Genomic DNA, 23,557 nt, shown 5'->3' on the forward strand with positions numbered 1-23,557 from the left:
ATTTTCTAGAATAAGACTCAACTGAAGGTTTTATAATGGCAGATATAGTTTTGTTTATTAATTAATTAAAGTCTACTTTAAGTATATATATACCAAATCTTACGATTATGTTCATAAACACTTCGATGCGAAAACTCAGCTTAAGGAGATTCACAACGCAAAAGCTTCTTCGCTAACCAACTCCTAAATGCTAACACTGTTCACGTTTATCATTGTGTTTTGTTGTTATTTATCATCTTTCAATCACACTCTTGCTTTTATGTCTCTCTTTATCTCCTTCATTAGATTCGCTGTTTTACATAAACCCTTGAGTGAACTTTAATATAAAAGAATAAATAATTTTATTTAGTTTTTTTTTTTTACAATAAGAAGATTCTAATTTAAATAAATACCAATATTAAAAATAAACAAAATTAATGTTTTTTAAATAGACGCTAATTTTTTATATTTTTAATATTTATTTTTATTTAATATTTAATAAAACAACATTAATATTAATATTTATTTATTTAATAAAAATATTTTTTGTGTTTTTTCAACTTTTTTTTTAAAAAATTTTGCTTAGCATTGGTTAAGCTAAGTAACAGCACTACCTTAAAGGTGAGCATATAACTTGTCAAGGACCTTTTATGATCAAGATCACCAACATAACGTGAATCACAAAATTCACTAACATATCTACAATTTGTTCCTCTTTCATACTCTAAATCTATGTTTGTTGAACCTTTTGGTTAGTCCTATAATGACTCACAATACTCACTTCATGTGTAACATTATTGCATTAGTGTAAGGCATTTTGAAACATGGATTTCTCTTCTTTTGTTTGTGTAGATAACTTAAAATGTGAAACAAAAGGTGTACTAGCTATTTTTCATTTATCATTCTAAATGTCTCTAAAACATTCTCAATTTATTTATTTTTAAGATAAATATAATCTTACAAATTCTTAATCTCATTATCTTCATCAGAATGATCCTTGTCGGACCATATTTTTCATCTCAAATTCACCACTAATTATATCTTCACCTTGATCATCTCAATTGGATACTTACATGCAATTAGTACAAAATTAAGAAATATTTTTGTCACAATATATGTTAGCCAAAAAGTTGACAAAAAAATGTGCATGGACAAATACATAAATATGTGCAAACTGATTTGTAATGTAAAAAATGTCATTTGACAATATGTATTTTTTAATTTTAAAATATTTACACATTAATTTAGTGTGTTAAGTTAAAAGAAAAGAAAAGAAAAATAAGAAACTATACAACTATTTTTATTGAAATGGAGATAAATTATTATATCTTGTTATTTCTTCATAATAACATCAAAAGACAAATAAATAGCAACAAAAGTAGTTTATTTAAACGACAATTATTTGCAAGTGTATTATAATATTCACACATACTACACATTACACTACACTACCCAATACTCTTCTTTCTTCTAGTACAATTTTACATTATAAATTAATGTGGGACAACGTTATAAATAACTCTTCGTTTTCTACTCATCCAATAATGTTGTTTTCCATGGACAACAATATATAAGTTAATTGATAGCCATGTTGATTTGTTTTCAGCAAAACAACCAACTAACCTTGTATTATTGTTACTGTAAGGGATAACTGTGTCTTAGGTAGACACAAAAAAACTAGTGAGTCAGCACTCCATTATTCCTACTCATTCATTTACGTCTCTTGTTATTTATCATTTTTCATGTTTGTTTTTGGAATTAAAGATGGTTTTGGAAGTCAAGGTTATTTTAAAATAGATACAAATTTTATTTTACGTGTTAATTTTTTAAAGTTAATTAAATTTAAAATTTACATATTAACATTATATAAAAATTAAAATCATGAATTACAATATGTCATAACTAAATTGTTATTGTTTAACTTATTATGCCACTCATTTTCAAAAGACTTGTTATTTGTTAACGGAAAATATATTAACCAAATTTATATAATTATAATATTTCTCGGTGTTATTAGAAAAAAATATATATTCTTTTATGTTTTTTAAAAAAATAATTTAAAAAATATTTGAAGAGTAGAAATATACTGTTAGTTGACGAGAATGATTTAAAGTCTGGACGATTTGTCTTTCTTTTATCTGCCGTGACAAGTACAGTGTCATTTTAGCTGCCATTCAAACTTAGCTGCTGCTTCTCGCTTGCTGCTTCTCGTTTTGGCGGGTGCATATGCAACTTGGTTTTCAAAAACTAACTGCTATGTAAGGTTAGAATTAGCTACTTGGTTCGGCTTATATTTTTTAAGATTTTTCATTTCAGATGTAGAGGTGAACATAAAAAAAGTAAATTAATTATTCAACATTTTGGAGTTGGTTTCATGTTAACCAAGTTTGGCCAATTCCTGTTATCCATGTAGCTGAACTTACCTAAAAGGCTATGGCTTTGTCTGTTCATTTCTATTATTGAGAACCCTCTTTCTGGATTCAATTTTTCTATTTCATTTTTTGGACAATGCTTTCTTAATTAAGCACATATTTTATTCCTTCACGACAGAGTTTGAGCAGCAAAGAGAACAAACAATGATGAAGGAATTTTGGAGCATGTTTTGTGCAGAAGCAGATTGTCCTGGGACTGGAGGAAAACAACCCTTTTGCTTCCATTTGAAGATTTTGAAAGATCCTTCTTCATGCTTCAACCAGTTCTTGATCTTTCTCCTTGACGTGTCAATGCTGGTCATGCTGGCATTCATTCTGATCCGGAAGAATTTGTTCGGACCATTTCACGGTATGTTGCAGGTGGAAAGATATTCAAACTTGCAGCTAATTTCTTCCATAACCAATGCATCTCTGGGGTTGGTGTATTTGTGCTTAGGCATTTGGGTTTTAGAGGAAAACTTAAGGAAGAGTCACACTCTTCTTCCACTTAATGGGTGGTTGCTAGAACTCTTTGAAGGATTCAGATGGTTGTTAGTAGGATTAAGTGTAAGTCTTAAGCTGAAACAACTTCCAAGATCATGGTTGTGGTTGTTTTCACTTATTACACTATTTCTTTCGAGTATTTTCTGTGTTTTGTCCGTGTCTTATGCAATTTGTAACAGAGAACTGACCTTCAAGGAAGCTTTAGATGTTCTATCTTTTCCAGGAGCAGTTTTACTACTCTTGTGCACTTACAAAGCATCAAAATGTGAAGACACTGCTACTAGTATTGATGAAGACTTTTATGACTCTTTAAACAGCCACTTTGATGGAGTTGATCCTTATAACTACGTAACCCCATATGCTAAAGCTGGATTCCTTAGTAGGATGTCGTTTTGGTGGTTGAATCCATTAATGAAAATTGGTCAAGAGAAAACACTTCAGGATGAGGATATCCCAAAGTTGCCAGAATCGGATCGAGCAGAATTTTGTTATTTATCTTTTATAGAACAATTGAACAGGCAAAAGGGAAAAGAATCATTGCCACAATCATCAATTTTGTGGGCAATAGTTTTTTGCCACTGGAAAGATATTTTGATGTCAGGATTGTTTGCATTGCTCAAGGTACTCAGTGTATGTACCGGTCCTGTACTTTTGAATGCTTTTATATCGATTGCTGAGGGTAATGGCAGTTTCAAATATGAGGGTTATGTATTGGTCATGTCACTTTTCATTACAAAAATCGCAGAGTCCCTATCACAAAGGCAATGGTATTTTCGCACTAGGCTTGTTGGGATGAAAATGAGATCACTACTTACAGCTTCCATTTATAGAAAAATATTGAGGTTGTCTAGTGCAGCTAGATTGACACACTCTAATGGTGAGATAATGAATTATGTGACTGTGGATACGTACAGAATTGGAGAATTCCCATTTTGGTTTCACCAGACATGGACAACAAGCCTCCAACTATGTATTGCACTTGTAATACTTTTTCGTGCTATTGGCCTAGCAACAATTGCCTCATTGGTGGTGATAGTTCTCACTGTGCTCTGTAATACTCCACTGGCAAAGATGCAGCATAAGTTTCAGAGTAAACTCGTGGTGGCACAAGATGAGAGATTGAAGGTCAGTTCTGAGGCTCTTGTGAATATGAAAGTGCTGAAGCTATATGCCTGGGAAACCCATTTTAAAAATGCTATTGAAATATTAAGAAACGTTGAACTGAAATTTTTAAGTGCTGTACAGCTGAGAAAGGCATACAACATAATTTTATTTTGGATCGCACCTGTTTTGGTGTCTGCTGTTTCTTTTGGGGCATGTTACTTTTTGAACGTTCCTTTAGATGCTAACAATGTTTTCACTTTTGTGGCAACTTTACGCCTAGTGCAAGAACCAATTACTGCCATCCCAGATGTTGTTGGGGTGGTCATTCAAGCAAAAGTTGCATTTTCCAGGATTGTTAATTTCCTTGAAGCACCTGAATTACAGAGTGTAAAATTCAGGAATAGGTGTTTTGATGATTGTAACAAAGGCCGAATTTCAATCAAATCTGCTGACTTTTCATGGGAAGGTAATGTATCAAAGTCAACACTGAGGAACATAAACTTGGAGATTAGACATGGGCAGAAGTTGGCAATTTGTGGAGAAGTTGGCTCAGGAAAATCAACCCTCTTAACAACAATTCTCGGTGAAGTTCCTGTGACAAAGGGAACTGTAAGCTTTTCTTCCATTTATGCTCATAGATTACAATACTAATTATTGGGGTAACCTAATTGGTTATAACACTTTCTTGGCATTTCAACTTTATAGTGAAATGTTTAGCACATGAATTCCACTTCTTGCAGTGAACTTTTACTGTCCTCCATTGTCGCTGTGTTGCTAAGAGGAGTTTTAATCTCTCATTTTGACTTACAGATAGAAGTTTATGGAAAGTTTGCATATGTTTCTCAAACAGCATGGATACAAACAGGAACAGTACGGGAAAATATTTTGTTTGGATCTGATTTGGATGCTCATAGATATCAAGAAACACTTCATAGATCATCACTACTAAAGGATTTGGAGCTGTTTCCCCACGGAGACCTCACACAAATAGGTGAGAGAGGAGTTAACTTGAGTGGAGGTCAGAAGCAGCGAATTCAACTTGCACGTGCTCTTTATCAGAATGCTGATGTATATCTTTTGGATGATCCATTCAGTGCTGTTGATGCACATACTGCCACAAATTTGTTTAATGTAATGTCATCTTCCTTACTTCAGATTGTACATTTATGTGGTATGAGTCATTCCTTACTTCAAAAATGGCTTTGAAATTTGGCAGGAATACATCATGGATGGTCTTAAAGAGAAAACTGTTTTACTCGTAACTCATCAAGTTGACTTTCTACCAGCGTTTGATTCTGTTATGGTAATTCGTTAACCTTAAGACATTCTTCATCTTTCTTCAGTATGTTTCCTGCATATAACTAGTGATTGTAAATTAATAATGAATTTGAAGTTAGTTTTTCTCTTGCTTCCACTTTTAGACTGAATTTTCTTCTTTCCTATCACAGTTGATGTCAAATGGGAAAATCCTAGAAGTTGCTCCTTATCATCATTTATTGACTTCAAGCCGAGAATTCCAAAATCTTGTTAATGCTCACAATGAAACTGCAGGTTCTGAGAACCCTTTGGATGTTTCATCTGCCCAGAGAGATTCAACTTCTGCCAGAGAGATTACACAAGCTTTCATGGAGAAGCAGTTAAAAGCAACAAATGAAAATCAGTTGATAAAGGAAGAAGAGAGAGAGATAGGAAATACAGGCTTGAAACCGTACTTGCAATATTTGAATCAGAAGAAAGGTTATGCATACTTCTTTCTGGCTTCTTTTTGTCACCTCATGTTTATGATTTTCCAGATACTACAAAACTCATGGATGGCTGCAAATGTTGACAATTCCCAAGTCAGCACACTGCAGTTGATTGTAGTATACTTCTTGATTGGGGTTGCTTCTATAATTTTCTTGTTGATCAGAACTCTGCTTGTTGTTGCCTTTGGTATTCAATCATCAACATATTTATTTGTACAGTTAATAAACTCCCTTTTTCGTGCACCAATGTCCTTTTATGATTGCACACCATTGGGAAGGATACTCAGCAGGGTAAGGATTATACAATTTCTGTTCTCGCATGATTTTAATGTTAGTAATAACATAATAGTATTTTGATTATCGTTTCCTTGTCTAGGTCTCATCAGATCTGAGCATTATGGATCTTGATATACCTTTTATCCTAAGTTTCACTATGGTAGGTGTTATATACTTATGTTCTAATCTCACAGTTCTAGCAATTGCCTCTTGGCAAGTCTTGGTTGTCTCCTTACCGATGGTTTATGCTGCAATTCGCTTGCAGGTAATGAACAAATTCATCTTTGAAAATATTGTCATACTGAAATTGTGTCTTTTATTTTGATTTGAAAAATTTAACTAAATAATGCTCATTATCCAAAGTATCTAAGGTATTTCTTTACAAAACCAGAAATATTATTTTTCCACTGCAAAAGAATTGATGCGCGTGAATGGCACAACAAAATCATTTGTAGCTAATCATATAGCTGAAACAACTGCTGGAGCTGTGACAATAAGAGCTTTTGAGGAAGAAGATCGATTTTTCAAGAAGAATCTTGATCTAATTGATATCAATGCCAGTCCCTTGTTTCATAGTTTTGCCTCAAATGAGTGGCTGATCCAAAGATTAGAAGTAATCAGTGCATTACTTCTTACCACTACAGCACTATGCATGGTTCTGCTTCCACCAGGAACATTCAGCTCTGGTGAGCTTTCATTCATAGTTACATGTCAAATGGGATGGCTTTGGCTTTGAGAATTACAATCATCCACATATTATTTGCCTTTATCTTAAACCGTAACTTCATTTCAATATTATTTTTCCAGGATTGGTTGGCATGGTTCTCTCTTATGGCCTTACCTTAAACGCTTCCTTTGTATTTTTAATTCAAAATCAATGCAGTCTAGAAAATTACATAGTATCCGTAGAGAGGCTAAATCAATATATGCATATTCCAAGTGAGGCCCCAGAAGTAATAGCAGGAAAACGTCCTCCTTCAAATTGGCCAGTTGCTGGTAATGTAGAACTAAATGACTTGCAGGTAATTGGTACTTACTTAAATGTGAATCATAATGTTCAGGAAAATGGTAATTGAAACGAACAACATATATAATTTTCTTGTTTATACAAAGACAGATACGATACAGGCCATATGGACCACTTATACTTCATGGAATCACATGCACATTCAAAGCAGGACACAAGATTGGAATAGTTGGAAGAACAGGCAGTGGAAAGTCCACTCTCATCAGTGCATTATTTCGTCTGGTGGAGCCAGCAGGTGGAAAAATTGTTGTGGATGGCATAGACATATCTTCAATTGGCCTTCATGATTTAAGGTCACGTTTTGGAGTTATACCTCAGGATCCTACCCTTTTTAATGGAACTGTTAGATATAATTTGGACCCTTTATCTCAATACTCTGATAAAGAAATATGGGAGGTAAAACCAACTACATTATATTTATCTTTGCTTTGCATTGCAAGTGTATCATATTTGTTGCTCCATATGAAGGTTCTTGGGAAGTGTCAGCTGGGAGAAGTTTTACAAGAGAAAGAAGAGGGACTAAACTCCTCAGGTACACTTTCTATGTCACAGGTTATGTTGTCCTAGTTAATGAATAACTTGTAAGACTTTGTAACACAGTTGTGGAAGATGGATCAAACTGGAGCATGGGACAAAGACAATTATTTTGTCTGGGGCGTGCGTTGTTAAGGAGAAGTAGGATATTGGTGTTGGATGAAGCTACTGCATCAATTGACAATGCAACTGATTTGGTTCTGCAGAAAACCATTAGGACTGAGTTTGCAGATTGTACAGTGATCACAGTAGCACACAGAATACCAACCGTGATGGATTGCAGTATGGTTCTTTCAATTAGTGATGGTAAATTTCATGTTCAAAACCTCTTTATTTCCTCTTACAAACCTTTTACAGACCAACTCATAGCTCTGTTCATATTCTTAGGTTGAAATCAGAGTGGAAATAGAAGAGTTCATATGTTCCTAACTAAAACTTTTACTTGTTTTCTTCAATGAATGGGATACTTGTATTATTGACAGGAAAATTGGTGGAGTATGATGAACCAATGAACTTGATGAACAAAGAAGGATCGCTATTCAAGCAGCTTGTTAAGGAGTATTGGTCTCATTTTCATTCAGCAGAATCATATTGACACTGCAAAATCTATTTTCTTTTGTCAACATTGTTATCGATTTTCCTTTGATGTTAGCAGTGAGTCGATAAAGTGTGATAAGATGCTACATGTGTTTGTAAATTTGCTATGATTGAGATGTTGGTAAGGACTTGTAGGAATGAAAAGAAACAGTGCAAAAGTATTTGAATGTTAGATTAGAGTTGTCTATGAGCTAACATTGAAAGAAAACCATACAAAGTTGTTGAATAAGAAAACCACTAAGGAAAGAAAAAGAAAAAATAACACCACAAACTTGCAAAACAATACAAAGTTAAATATACTTTTTTTTCTAAATTAAAATGAATATTTAAATAGTTTATTTCTGATTCATCTTCATAAAAAATGCTTTCAACTTATATATAAAACTAATTTTAACTAATTTAGAAAAAAAATGATATTTAAGTTTTAAATATCTCATAAATTGCTTCATCCACAATATAATTAAGTTTTAGATCTCTCATCAGCTTCATAATTTTGAATTGAGTTCATATTAATTTCTTTTTTATATTCAAAATTTTTATATTTTTAACTGAATTTTTGTCATTTAATATTTTTTACTAATTAAGTGACATTACATTATCATGTCTCGTTATTAAGGAGCATGACAATATCCAACACATTGTCATTTATTCTTTTATTTTGATCATAATATTATTTTATATTAATTTTTAACCTTACTTTTTTAACAAAAATTAAATAAAGTATAAGTCAAAAGTATAAGTATAAAAATTAAGCCGTGAAGACTTGATTAAAAAAATATAAAAATTTAACTATCAAAAAAACTGAATGCCTTTTAATAAGTAATATTTAAAAGACGTAAATTTAAAATATCCAAAAAACTTTAGATTTTTTGTTATTATAATATTGTATACATTTTTATTCTAAGGATTTAAAAATTATCCCCAAACTGTAGTGTTGTCACGAAAAATGAAACGTTTATAGTTAATGAATGAAGTGAAGGAATAGTACAAAGTTTTGTCTAAACTTTTACAATGCAGTACACTGTAGGCAGTTTGCCGACCCGTAGTACAAACTGAATTGAATGGCATTTATTGGAAGTATAAACAAGTAACTAATACAGGTGTCCACGCGTCTATCATCATTAATATAGGTAGTTGGCAAAAATACATAAAGATCAAATTCTGTTCACTGATAAATACTTGACAAAAAAAGACTAAAAAAATAATGAAAAAAAGAATTAACTAAAAAGACATTTGTTTAGTATCAATAATGTGCCAATTTTATAGTGAAAATATTCTTTAACATTAAAAATAACCATTTAATAATATTATGTAGAATAAAATGATTATAAAAAATAATTTTTTTTTAATTTATAAAAAAGAGAGAATAAAAGATAGTGAAGTAAGTTCAGATTCTTTTTGGTATTATTCTTACTGAGTAGTAGATATACACTAATATTGATATATTATACAAAAATTTAATAAAAGATTCCAAATTCGTAGAAAATAATATTAAATTTTTTGAATGTCTAAATAATATTGTATATACTTCGTTTCTACCAGTTTAGAAAAACTGTTAAGAGGAATGGTTTATTCCCGATATTATGAAATATTCTATAATTTTTATTATCAGATTCCAAAATAAAATTATATATCTTAATATGAAATAGATATTAAATAATACTAGAAGATTATTTATTTAACACTTACCTAAGATAATATTAAAATAATATTATTTTACACTTATATTACAATATAAGTAATTTAAAATTAAGAAATAATTATTTAACATAAAATAAAATATCTTTATTCACCAATGTAAATATATATATATATATAATATATATATATATATATATATATATATATATTTCATTGTTAAATTAATAATGAAAAACAAATTTATTTTTTTTAAAAAAAGACTAAAGACAACTGCTTCAATAATTAGTTCCATAACACGCATTTCTATTTCTATTGTGCATCTTTCTTAGCACGTATTGTAAAAATACATTATGCCAAGTGAAAACTATACAATTATAAAAATATAAGGTTTTTCCTTTACAATGATATAATATAGGAGTGATTATAATATATTCGAATTAATCTTAATTATTATATTTTCGTTAAAAGTTTTAGTTAATCAATTTTATAAAAATGGCATATTTATTTAATATATTATGTAATACTAATAGAGTTTCATTTAAATACACTAATAAAATAATTATGGATGTTTATTATTCAATCGTATCGTACAATTTACAATAATTAAAGATCTTATAGTGGCCACAAAATAAACCATTTTAATAAACTGTAAATTGATATTCTTATTCTTATCCATGTTATCGGGAGTCGTCAGGGGTTGCAACATAGTGATGATATTCCACTAACAAAAGACAAATAGTTTAAAAGAGAAACTTAATTTGTCATGGCAGTTTTGGCCAAGGTATCTTCTAGTCTTATAGAATCTAAATTTATCACGCCTTTTTTTATTTGTAACTTTGTGGTTCTGTTTATTAAAGTGCCATTCAAAACGTAGAAGGTGCATTTTGATAAAAATTTCTTAAAAGTTTAAAAGAGAAAAATAGAGATAAAAAATATAGTAAATTCTAAATTAAAACTAAAAGCTTAGAAACGTTTTATTTTTTATGAATTAATTTTAACTTTTTAAATGTTTGTTTCATTTTCTTTCTTTCATTTATTTTAAATTTTGTTTAAAAATCCATATGAAGGAAGCTTGTATAAACATTCAATTTTTCTTACTTGACTCAATCATATCACTAACTTGGGTAGATTCACTAGTAAAAAAAAGTTTTTTAACGCGTTATATATGCCTCAATTTTACTAAAACCGAAGCGTATAAAAGCGCGGTGCATTTTCGTAGTTATAGCGAAACTATATGTCTCGGTTGTCCAGGAACTGATGTCGAAAGGGGATACTGCCTCGGTTATTTTAAGAACCGAGGCAGAAAACTCTGCTGCCAAACTGTAAAGAGCACTTTTCACTTGTCAGACTTTATGAAATAGGGCTACTACCTCGGTTCTGAGAACAACTGAGAGAGAAAACCCTGCTTCCCATCTCCAAAGAGGGTGTTTCACGTGGCAGCTTGTCTGATACAGGGATGCTGCCTCGGTTCTCTTACCAACCGAGGTAGTAGAGGTTGACAAATGGTATTTGAACGTCGTTCTATGCACTTTTTTGCGCAGGCCATAAGACATCGGTTGTCCTCTAACCAATGAAATATGGTGTTTAGGCATCGGTTTTAAAGCTAACTAAGGCATATGGGGATTAACAATTTTTTTTTAAATTGTCTGGAGGGTGTACGCCTCGGTTAAGTAGAGAAACGAGGCAATAGGCTGTTTAAATTTCTGAAAACGCGAAACCGAACACTCTTTCCCTGTTCATCTTTTTCCGTTGCGAACGAACCCTTCTCCTTTGCTTCCAGCGACACTCTTTCTCCTTTGCTTCCATCGCCAGTGATTGTCGTTTACCGCCGTCGTCTTGTCCGCTCGGCGTTGTCACCACCGTTGCCTTCAACCACTGTTCGTTGTCGTATTGGTTCGTTGCCTTCAACCACTGTTGCCTCTTCTACTATTGCCACCGTCGCCGTGAGACCATTGCCCAAACAGAGTGCGTCCGCAGTCGCCATCTGTTGCCCCCAAGCGTCGTTTGTCCCCAACCGGAGTGCATTTGACGCCATTGCCACCACTGACCGTGCCGCCACGCTCCCAGGTTCGTTACTCTTTCCTTTTTTTCATTTTATTAATGCAAAGTGATGAGGTTTTAATATTTGAATATTATGTGGAATTATCATTCATAATGGTCTTCAAAGTTCTGTGATTGTTATGCCTGTGTTGTCATTCACAATTGTGTTTTCTTATTTTAATTGATGGCATAATGTGTTTGTATAGAAGGAAATGTGTGTGACTGAATGTTGGCATAATGTCATAACATCACCTGATAGTAATTCTAAGTGCTGAGAAAATAAAAGGGAGTTAAACACAAGCACCAAAATTCTTAATCTGATGTGCAATAATCTGTCAGATTATACACGAGCATGGTGCAACAAAAAATTATTTTTCCCTGGGTTTTTGTTTTGCTTTGTTAGTCGTTATAATGACATGTGGGATTGCAATTCACTCTTCTAATTGTCATTGGACTTGTATCTAATCATTTTTTATCATAATTGTTTTTGGCAATAATTTCCTACTAAAATTTATTAGCATGGATCTTAAAAGAAAGACATTGTAAAGATTAAATCAAGCATCAACATTTGAAAATTTAAGGTTAGGAATCATGAGACTAATTAATGTGTTGTTTTGTTTCTGTCCAGATATTGTACCTTCTAATAGGCGAACATTTTCCATCGTTGACCGGTTTCACGCTTCCAGGTTCCTATTCTTAAAAATTTTCTTTTAATATGAACGTATAATTATTTGTTTGCTTGAATATATTGTAGGTTGCATATATAATTATTTGTTTGCTTGAATATATATTGTTGTTGTGAATTAGCCTTAGTTTCCCATTTGAGATTCAATTCAAAAATTATTTACTATCTCCAGATTTTTTTGAAGAAATGTACCTTTTAAAAATGAACAGAGAGGAGATGGTAATATATATTTACAAGTATTGAATCTTGAATTGTCCGGTTGGACAGTTTAAGAAGAGTAATAACTTTTTCATAGTTTATTATTATTATAAATTTTAATATACACGTCTTAAATTTCATGAAAATTTGTAATTGTGTTATGTATTGATCTTTGAGTGCATATTCGATTGTGATTTATGATCACTTTCATTTCATGTAACCTGAAGACCAATGCGAAATATTGGCAAAATTTCGTTAAATTTTAGATATGTTGTTTAAAATTTATATGTTTAATAAACTAAAAAAAGTGAATCTTCTTGAATGGGATATGGTCACACCTTGAATACAAATAATGATCAAAGTGATCATTCTTGATTATTGAAATTGTGTAAACAATTTCAGTAAATATGTGTATGGATCGAGGATGGATTAATCTACCATGCATCAGCACTGAGTACGATAGAGGGGTAGAAGAATTTATACAGTTTACGCAACGTAAAGCAAGTACAAGTGGTGATGATGAAGTCAAGTTTAGATGTCCCTGTGTCAACTATTTGAATGGGAGGAAGTTGAACGCAACCGATATTAGGGAACATCTTATCAGTGATGGTTTCATACAAAGTTATACAACATGGATATGGCATGGCGAGACAACAAACTTTCCAACTTTCCCTGTAACTGAAAATGTATATGATTCCACCATGGATATGTAAGATCGATTGGACGAAGAAAACTTAGAGGACATGATCTGCGATATTGGCGTAGATGCTTTTGCCTAAGCGCATGTGTATAAAACGATGTCCACTGATGCGGAGATTACTTTGTATGTCGGTTCAACTAAGTTCACACGGTTGTCAATGGTGTTAAGGCTCATGAATTTAAAGGCGTGCAATGGATGAACTGATAAGAGTTTCACAGAATTGTTGTCGTTGTTGAATGAAATGCTGTCAGATGGAAATACATTACCCAATCGTAATTATGTTGCAAAAAAAATTCTTTGTCCGATGGGTATGAAGTATAAACGGATACATGCATGTCTGAATGATTGCATATTGTATAGGAATGAGTATGATGTTTTGACAAAGTGTCCAAAATGTGGGTTATCACGATACAAGGCAAAAAACAACGGTGAAGATAGTGGTCACACAGAAAAGAATGGTTTTGCTTTGAAAGTAGTTTGGTACCTTCCACTCGTGGCCAAACTTAAGCATTTGTTCACGAATCCGAAAGACGCTAAAAACCTAAGATGGCATGCAGATGAGAGAACAACTGATGGGCTGCTTCGTCATCCAGTTGATTCAAAGCAGTGGAAAAATATTGGTCAAGAATTCCCCCAATTTGGTCAAGATTGTAGAAATCTTAGGTTTGGCTTAGCTATTGATGGAATGAACCCATTTTGTAATTTAAGTACCAATAACAGTTGTTGGCCCATTATACTGATAATTTACAACTTATCTCCTGGATGGTGCATGAAAAGAAAGTACATGATGTTGCCAATGTTGATATCTGGTCCAAAGCAGCTTGGAAATGACATAGATGTTTATCTTAGGCCACTAGTTGAAGACTTGAAGTTGTTGTGGGTTGATGGGGTTTAAATATTTGATGCCTTTACTTCAGAAACTTTTGTGATGCATGCCATGTTATTTTGTACCATTAATGACTTCCCAGCTTACGGTAATTTGTCGGGGTACTGTGTGAATGGTCATAAAGCATGTCTTATATGTGAAGAAAACACTGCAGCTCATCAATTAAAACACGAAAGGAAGACAATGTATATGTGTCATCGGCGATTTTTACAATCTAATCATTCATATCGAAGGATAAAGAAAGCATTCAATGGACAACAACAAAAAGACGATACACTCATTCCACTTACTCGACTTGGAGTTCTTGAAAAAGTTAATAGAGTACATCATGTATTTAGGAAAACGTCCAAGAAGTCTTCTGTAACGACCCCTTGGAAGAAGAAATCAATATTCTTTTATCTTCCATATTGGTCAAAGTTAGATGTTAGACATTGCATAGATGTCATGCATGTAACGAAGAATGTTTGTGATAGCTTGATTGGTACACTACTCAACATCCAGGGAAAAACAAAAGATGGAGTGAATGCTCATTTGGATTTGGTTGACATGAAGATCTGAGAAGATTTGGCACCAAGAGAGATTGGTAAACGTAGTTATTTGCCCCCTGCATGTTACACAATGCCCAAACAAGAGAAGATAAGTTTTTGTCTTTGTTTACAGAGTATCAAGGTACCACAAGGATACTTTTCAAATATCAAGAGCTTAGTGTCAATGCAGAACTTAAAGCTTGTTGGACTCAAGTCTCACGATTGCCACATCTTAATGCAACAATTGTTACCGGTGTCAATTCATGGAATTTTTCCCAAAAATGTTAGGTAGACCATAACTAGATTGTGCTCATTTTTCTCGTCAATTTGTAGTAAAGTCATCGATCCTACACAGTTAGATGAACTTCAAAGCGACATTATTATCATATTGTGTCAACTAGAAATGTTTTTCCCTCCATCCTTTTTTGACATCATGGTGCACTTGTTAATTTGGTCAGAGAAATCAAGTTGTGTGGACCAATATACTTAAGATGGATGTATCCTATTAAGCGTTATATGAATATTTTGAAAGGATACGTCAAAAATCAATATCGTCCAGAAGGTTCAATGATTGAAAGATATATTGGTGAAGAAAGTATCGAGTTTTGCTCTGATTATATGACTAAAGCAAATCCAATAGGAGTCCCTTGGACATCATGGTTGAATAGATGTTCTACAAGTAAAAACATATGAGGTGTGAATGTGGTCACGAAAAGTCGTGAAGAATTGATGCAAGCACATATGTACGTATTAAGCAACACAGATGAGGTGATCCCATTTTTGGAAGTACACAAAGCTGTTGTGAAGGACAAGTATTCAAGACAATTAATGAAATGGCAGTTGATGGAGCATAACAGAACATTCTTGTCCTCATTCAAATCTGAAGTTTTGAAAGAATCACGTCTTCTGAGACTTTATTCTTGCTAGAAAATGGTTTGAAGTTTGATGTTGTATGTTGTACATGCTACAAAATTAATAATTCCACATTCTATGCAAAGACTTTGGATGATAAAAGCACAGTACAAAATAGTGGCGTTTGTCTAGAAGCTGAGTCGCTACAATTTTCCACATCCAAAGATCAAAATCCTGTAATTGGATCAATGAGATATTATGGTAGAATAGAAGAGATATGGGAGGTTGATTACACTAAGTTTTTTTTTGCACTCTTCAAATGTAAGTGGGTTGACAATAAGAGTGGTGTCAAAATAGATGAATCTGGTATGACACTAGTTGATTTTTGAAACGTTGGGGGTATGTAGACGAACCGTTTATCATGGCATATCAAGCAAGTCAGGTTTTTTATATAAAAGATCCTGCGTTTGACCATTGATATGTCGTTCTTCAAGGAAAAAGACAAATTGAAGATAAAGAAAAGAATATAAGTAATTTTCATATTGTTGTGCGCCGATGATTGTACCATGGGATTCTACTACATTTGGAAGAGATGCTGAGATCCCATTGTACTTGCATGCCCAAGATGTTAGGGAGCATGCATTGGGGAGAGAAGAAATTAATATTACACTCATTCAGCTGTGGACGATGTAAGTTTATGAGAACTTTTTTATATAAGTTTTTTTATCAAGTTACTTATATCAGATCATTTCTTCATTTTAGGTATATGTTTGGTGTCAGTAACAAGAGGGGGGTTCAATGATGTATATGGGTTCATTGACCCCTATATGACTCATAAAAGAAATAAATTTGATGAAATCCAACCATACATGACCACCTGCTTTGGAATGGGGAAGCACATATATTTTCTCCCTTATATGCTTGGGTAAGTGAAGTTTGTTAACTTTAAAGTTTCATTTATGAATTTAGGTATATGACAATTAAGTTATTACCAATTTCAGGCGTCATTGGCAGCTACCTGTGATCTTCATACCGGAGAACACTGTTGTCTGGTTTTGTTCATTGTACAAATCTCCTCCCAGCCCTCTTAGACATGTAGTAGATTGCTAAGAACCTCAATGTTTCAAATTTCTTTGTTATATAAATGTATGCTAAAGCCATTTTCTAATAGTTCCCTTACAACACATATGATGTTGTCTGGGAGATCTACTTCTACAACTAAAAAACTTGCATGGGTTCCCCTTAAGGTTTGGTATTTTACCATACTTTGTTACATTTTGTACCTTTCCAATGATGTTACTTAACATTTTATAATTATGATGATATATTGTAGTGTAATAGACAAAAGGGGTCATATGAGTGTGGTTACTACGTCATGTATTGGATGATGACCACTATTAGTGCAAGTTACACCAGTGGATGGGAAATAATAATATTTAGGTTTGAATTTTATTTTCTCTATAATTTAGATTTCATATACACTAATTGAAATCATTGTATTTTATATAGAGATTTAATATAACTCCAATTCCAGAGAAGTCACTTAAACTCGTGAGGAAAACACTGGCTAAATATGTAATTCAACTATATAATAATATGTAGTAGATATTAGGATATAGTAAGTTATAAGTTTAAGTTGTTTTATGCTTTTTGTACATTATTATTAGTTTAACTTTGTACATTGGATTGATTTATGCTTCAAAGTTGATTTATGATTACATTGAATTGATTTATGCTTCAAAGAAGTTGATTTATGATTACATTGAATGCATTTATGTTTTAATATAATTTTTATTAAAAACATATACTTCTGGATTATTCTGGATTGTTCTGGATATAAAATTATATGCAGGTCTGTTTGTGCAGTTAGGAATGTTGTAGAAACAAATGTGTTCTTAAAAAAAGTAGGGAAATACACCTTGGTTGTGACCATAACCGAGGCAAAAAGCCCTCTACGGCATCGGTTTAGGTCACAACCGAGACATAAAGTATGGCGAAAAAAGCAAAAGAAAAAGTAAAAACCACTCTACTGCCTCGGTTCTGGTTCCAACCCAGGCAGTAGAGGACGACATAATGCCTTGATTCAAAAGGAACTGAGGCATAAAGTCCTTCGAAAAAAAAACAAAATAAACAAAAGTCCTACTACTTCGGTTACCTTTGAACCGAGGCAAAATGTTACCCCTTTTTGCCTCGATTCACAATCGAGACAAAAAGGGGTAGACTTTTTTGCCTTGCCTGTATATGTTTCGGTTCAGGAACCGCTGTCTATGGATAAAAATAATCGCTGTCGTTTTCCCTGACTGTACTTGTGATTACTTTACTTCTCAATTGATCTATATAATATAATGCATAAATTCTTTTCAACCAAATATTTGTTTATCATGGGTGAATGTCATTAGTAAGATATAATGAAACTTAAGTTTTGATAATTGCTTAAAATTATTTAGCTTTTAAAGTAAATAATATAAATAAATTTTAATTTCTATTTAAGTGAAAAAAGGAAATTTTTATGTTAATAGTTTTATCATTAAAGTTTTAGGAATAGTTCATCTGAATGCGTATTTCTCCGTTGAGCAACTTATGAAATGATAATTTTAATAATTACTTAAGTTTAGACAATTTTCAGCTTTTTAATATTACTTACTTTGTCAATTACTATGAATCAATTATTTAAATATACTTATGAATGAATAAAAGTATCTCTATATTAAGTTATTCCATACTATTTCAATTTAATTTAATTTTGGCTGGTTTCAATGTCTTAATATCACTTTTAAGACTTTTTTTATGAGACTACAGTCTCATTAATATTTTATCTAGTTGTTGGTAAGAATACATATTATCAAGATAAAAAAAATACGTTTTTATTCTTATGACCTACGGTCTTATTTAAGATTTTCAGTCTTATTTTTATGTGATATATCAGCAATTGTAATGGTTATGTCTTATTATGAAGGTCTCTAATAATGATATTCGACAAATATTTAACTTAGGATTAAATCTTAGACATTATTTGCAAAGGGAAGAGTTCCATTCTTGAACCATTCCTTTTCATTCCCCACTTTCTTTCCAGCTACTAACATTTTGGTAAAGAGGGCTCCATCTCCTATAACTTGAGTTATCAGATTTTCAATATGATTCTTAATGTACCAACTTGACTTCTGCATCTTTTATAAAAATAGTCGTTTTAAGTTAAAAAATACCTGTAAGAGAATATTTGGTAAAAGTAGAAGTAACTAATGGAAATAACATTTAAACCTGGTCAATTAAGAATGGTTGGAAGCTGGAAGCATATTTAAGTTGACTTAGGAGTGATTTGTTAAAAGAATAATATATTGAAAAAGTAATGATTATTCATAAGTAACTACATATTGAAACAATATTACGCAAAAAATATTCATTATATTAAAACACAAACACCAAGGAAATACGAGTCCAACCATATTAAGGATTGACACCACTTTTTAACCAAAACTTTAATACAATTGGTTAATGGGGTTTTTATCTTTATATAGTGCTTTCTCATTTTTATTGAATGTGGGACTTAGACTCACACTTGAATTTCCAATAAATTGAGAGCATTTGCTGACCACGAGCTAACATAAAAGATACTATATATATATATATATATATATATATATATATATATATATATATATATATATATATATATATATATATACTCTCTTTGTCTCTGTCTAACCCAAGAAAAGTTATTGTTTGAACACGTAAAACTGAAATTTTTTAATGAATATCTGAGTTAAGAGTTAAAGGTTACATGTTTTAAAGATGAAATTACTTTCAATTGATTACTTAATATATAAAGTCACCTATTGAGCTTTATGAATGAAACAATATTTGTGAAAAATGTTAAGGTTTTAAAAACTGTTGGTGTTTATAAGAAAGCAAAGTTTCTTTAACAGAGAACAAAAAAGAACAAAAAAGAACAGGAAAATATATTGAAGGAGAATATATGGAAGGAGAACAATAAAAACTTATTTTATTGAATTGTTACAATTTATAAAATTTAAAAATAACTACCCACTAATAATGTGTTCCTAGAATTAAGCCATTAAATAAAATGCATGAATCAAAATAACAAACCTAAACTGATTCCATAAAACTAGGGAAATAATAAAAAATAAAACAGAAGTAAAAGGTGTAGTCCTTAAGCAATTTTCTAACCCTCCTCCTTGCTTTAGGAACTGCAAACACCAATTTTTTCCTTAAAAGTTCGAACCTACTACCTGAAAGTGGTTTTGTAAATAAATCTACAAGTTGATTTTCAGACTTGCAATAAAGCAAAGTCACAAATTCATTTTTCTGCACTTCTCTTAAAAAAAATAATTTAATGTTGAAATGCTTAGTTTTCTCATGAAATACAGGATTATGGGAAATAGCGATAGCAGCTTGGTTGGCAACGAAGATCTTGGTACTTTCTTTTTGCTCCATACTTAAATCCATTAAAATCTTTCTTAACCATAAAGCTTGATCGGCTGCAACTGTTGTTGCAATAAACTCAACTTCTGTAGTGGATTGAGCCACAATTTCTTGCTTCTTTGAGCTCCAAGAGAAAACACTTGATCCAAGAGTAAAACAATAGCCTGAAGTACTTTTCATATCATCCATAGAACCTCCCCAGTCACTATAAGAGAAACCTGTCAGCTTAAATTATTTGCTCCATGTGAACTTAACACCAAAATCATTTGTACCCTTCACATACCGAATCACTCTTTTGGCAGCCTTGAAATATCAGGCCTTGTTGCCGTGAGGTACAACAAGCAACCAATCAAGCTTCTGAAATATCCTTCATCAACTTTATTAGCACCATCTTCTTTGTGCAGCTTTTCCTTTTGATTCATTGGAGTGCTTATTGGCTTGCATTCTTCCATTTGAAATTTCTTTAGTATTTCCTTTGCATACTTTTTCTGACATATGAAAATTTCACCTTGCCCTTGCTTGATCTCCATGCCAAGGAAGTAGGACATAACTACAAGATCTGTCATTTCAAACACCATCATCTCCTGTTTGAAGTTTGAATATGCTCTGTATTGTTTCTTGTAACTAGTAGGTCATCAACATACAATGAAACAATAAGAATATCAGTGTCATTGTGCTTGACATACAAGGTTGTTTCTGATAGACTTTTCTCAAATCCAAAATTCAGCAAATATTCATCAATTTTGCTATACCATAAAGAGCTTTCTTGAGAAGATAGACTTTATCTCCCTCACTTTCCTTCACAAATCCTTGGGGCTGCTCAACATAAATTTCTTCCTGTAAGATACCATTTAGGAAGGCTGATTTTACATCCAAGTGGAACACTTTCCAACTCTTTGGTGCAGTTATTGCAAGGAGTAACCTGATTGTGTCCAATCTAGCAGCAGGAGCAAAAGTGTCAGAATAATCAACACCAAATATTTAGGCATACCCTTTAACCACCAGCCTAGCTTTGTGTTTGTTGATTGAGCCATCAGCATTAAGTTTGGTTTTAAACACCCACTTGACTCCAATTACCTTCCTGTCTTGAGGCCTATCCACTAGGATCCAAGTTTTGTTTTTCTCTATCATTGACAACTCCTCCTCCATTGCATTTATCCACCTTTGATCATTTTTTGCTTCTGCATAGTCAGTAGGTTCACATAAGGCAATATTGCACCTTTCATAAACATCTGAGAGCAACCTTGTTCCTCTCACAGGAGCATCATCCACTGTTTGATTCTGCCAGTCATAATCTTCTTCTTCAGTGGTTGAACTGGAAAACTTGAGTTTTAGTTCTGCCATGTTTTGACCCTTCTTTTCTGCATCATCCAGGTTCAACTCTTCATCCTCCATGAAGTGAACATCCCTGCTGACAATAATATTTCCAGTTTGTGGCTGGAAAATTTTATAAGCTTTATTGAATGAACTGTAGCCTATAAAAATGCCTGGTGAAGCTCTCCTATCAAGCTTGTCACGCTTAATCTGTGGAACGTGAGTGAAACACAAACAACCAAATACTAATTTTAGAGATGGTTTATAACCATACCATGCCTCAAATGGTGTCATTTCTCTCTCTGCCTTTGTTGGAAGCCTATTTCAAAGAAACATAGCTGTATTTGTTGCCTCTGCCCAAAACTTGTTTAGCAAATTCTTCTCATGCAACATGCATCTTGACATCTCCATGATGTATCTATTTCTCCGTTCACTAACTCCATTTTGTTGAGGTGTGTAAGGAGATGTAAGCTGATGCTCTATGCCTGAATCTTCACAAAACCTGTCAAATTCTGCTGAAGTATACTCCTTCCCATTATCAGATCTTATAATCTGAATTTTGCAGCTGCTTTCATTCTCAACTCTTGTCTTAAACTTCCAAAAAACTTGAGCTACTTCTGATTTAAACTTTAAGAAAAAAATCCAGCACATTCTAGTGAAGTCATCAATAAAGGTAATAAAATAAAGACTACCTTTTAAGGAAGGTGTTCTATGAGGGCTTGAAACATCCGTGTGGATGAGTTGCAATTTGGGAGTGGCTCTCCATGTTGACTTTAGGAATGAATTTCGTTTTTGCTTTCCAAATTGACATGTCTTGCATGTTGGTATTTGATCATCAAGTTCTGGAAAATCAGCTACCATTTTCTTATACTGCATTTTTAGCAACCCTTGGTGATGATAATGCCCAAGCCTCTTGTGCCAAACTTCTGTTATGTTCTCCTTGACAGGAAAGGCAACTTGCTCTTCCTCCAATGGATTTAGAGCAAAACTTTTTCCTTTCATTTTGATTTTGAAAATTTCTTGACTAGCTAGATCTCTAATCAAACAAAAATTGTCTTCAAAAGAGACTTTGAAGCCTCTTTCAATCAATTGGCCAACACTCAACAAGTTCTATTGAATTTCTGGTACAAAAAGGACATCAGAAATTAACTTTGTACTTGAGCAACTTGTTATTGCAATAATTCCCTTTCCTTTGACTGAAATATAATCACCATTGCCTATTTTGACTTTGGTGATGTTGGTTGGCTTTAAATCTTTGAAAAGCTCCTTGTCATAGGTCATATGGTTTGTGCAACCACTGTCAATTAGCCAACTTTCATTTTCTTCACTGCTTGCAAAACATGTGGCCACAAATAATTGATCTTCCTCCTCTTCCTGTTCAACAACTTTAGCTTCTTCCTCTTGTGATTGATTTTTGCTCATGCATGACTGCTTCATGTCCCATTTGATTGCACTTTATGCATTTGGCATCTGGTCTCCTCCAACATCTGAATGAAGGGTGACCCATTTTGCCACAATGTTGACAAGGAGGGTAATTTTTCTTTTCAACCTTTCCTTTGTTGTAATTATTTGCATTGCTTTGACGGCTGGCTGGATGATTCTTCTTGTAATTTTTTGCTTAGTTGGCTTTTGGCTAGAAGAGCACCTTCAGTAGCATAATCTTCCCTCATCAATCTTCGTTGCTCTTGGGCCTGGAAGGCATGTATCACTTCAACAAGAGTGATTTTAGAAATATCCTTTGTATTTTTCAAAGAAGCAATAGATGCTTCATACCTTTCTGGTACGGTCACCAAAATTTTCTCAACAATTCTGGAATCTGTAAAATTACTTCCCAATAATTTTATCTTGTTAGCAATACCCAACAATTTGTCTGAATACTCCTTGATTGTGTCAGACTCTTTCATCCTTTGAAGTTCAAATTCTCTCATCAAGTTAAGCACTTGCATGCTTTGAATTTTTTCATCTCCAGTATATTCTCTCTTCAGATAATCCCAAATTTCAGATAATCCCAAATTGCTTTTGCTGATTTAAGAGTCATGATCCTAGTAAAAGTTGGTTGCAAAAATGCCAGCATAAAGACATGACTTTGCTTTTGCT

General features: G+C 32.6%; 1 protein-coding gene, 1 non-coding gene and 1 pseudogene across 2 annotated transcripts; all 3 read left to right on the plus strand.

The window, feature by feature from the left end:
• Positions 1-2,102: 2,102 nt before the first annotated feature.
• On the plus strand, positions 2,103-8,349 carry LOC124839889 (ABC transporter C family member 10-like). Its single transcript, XM_088113850.1, has 12 exons — positions 2,103-2,242; positions 2,530-4,607; positions 4,809-5,129; positions 5,215-5,301; positions 5,447-6,034; positions 6,120-6,284; positions 6,411-6,705; positions 6,827-7,041; positions 7,137-7,442; positions 7,515-7,578; positions 7,647-7,886; positions 8,063-8,349. The coding sequence occupies exons 2-12, from the start codon at positions 2,556-2,558 to the stop codon at positions 8,173-8,175; spliced, it is 4,446 nt and encodes a 1,481-aa protein (XP_087969976.1). The 5' UTR covers positions 2,103-2,242; positions 2,530-2,555; the 3' UTR covers positions 8,176-8,349.
• Positions 8,350-11,919: 3,570 nt separating this feature from the next.
• LOC124843153 (small nucleolar RNA R160) lies at positions 11,920-11,998 on the plus strand. The gene has a single exon (XR_007029502.1). It is a non-coding gene; the product is annotated as a small nucleolar RNA R160 (small nucleolar RNA).
• Positions 11,999-13,154: 1,156 nt separating this feature from the next.
• On the plus strand, positions 13,155-14,336 carry LOC148199481 (uncharacterized; annotated as a pseudogene).
• Positions 14,337-23,557: the final 9,221 nt, after the last annotated feature.

Source organism: Vigna umbellata, chromosome 4, assembly GCF_029865625.1.
Source record: "Vigna umbellata cultivar VRB3 chromosome 4, Vumbellata_1.0, whole genome shotgun sequence".
NCBI lineage: Eukaryota > Viridiplantae > Streptophyta > Magnoliopsida > Fabales > Fabaceae > Vigna > Vigna umbellata.

What these genes read in the sequence shown, in the direction of transcription:
- LOC124839889 (XM_088113850.1), top strand. Translation starts at nt 2,556, where the DNA reads ATGATGAAGGAATTTTGGAGCATGTTTTGTGCAGAAGCAGATTGTCCT. An exon ending in TTCCTGTGACAAAGGGAACT is followed by an intron (nt 4,608 to 4,808) that starts GTAAGCTTTTCT and finishes TTTGACTTACAG; the next exon opens with ATAGAAGTTTATGGAAAGTT. An exon ending in TAGAACTAAATGACTTGCAG is followed by an intron (nt 7,042 to 7,136) that starts GTAATTGGTACT and finishes ATACAAAGACAG; the next exon opens with ATACGATACAGGCCATATGG.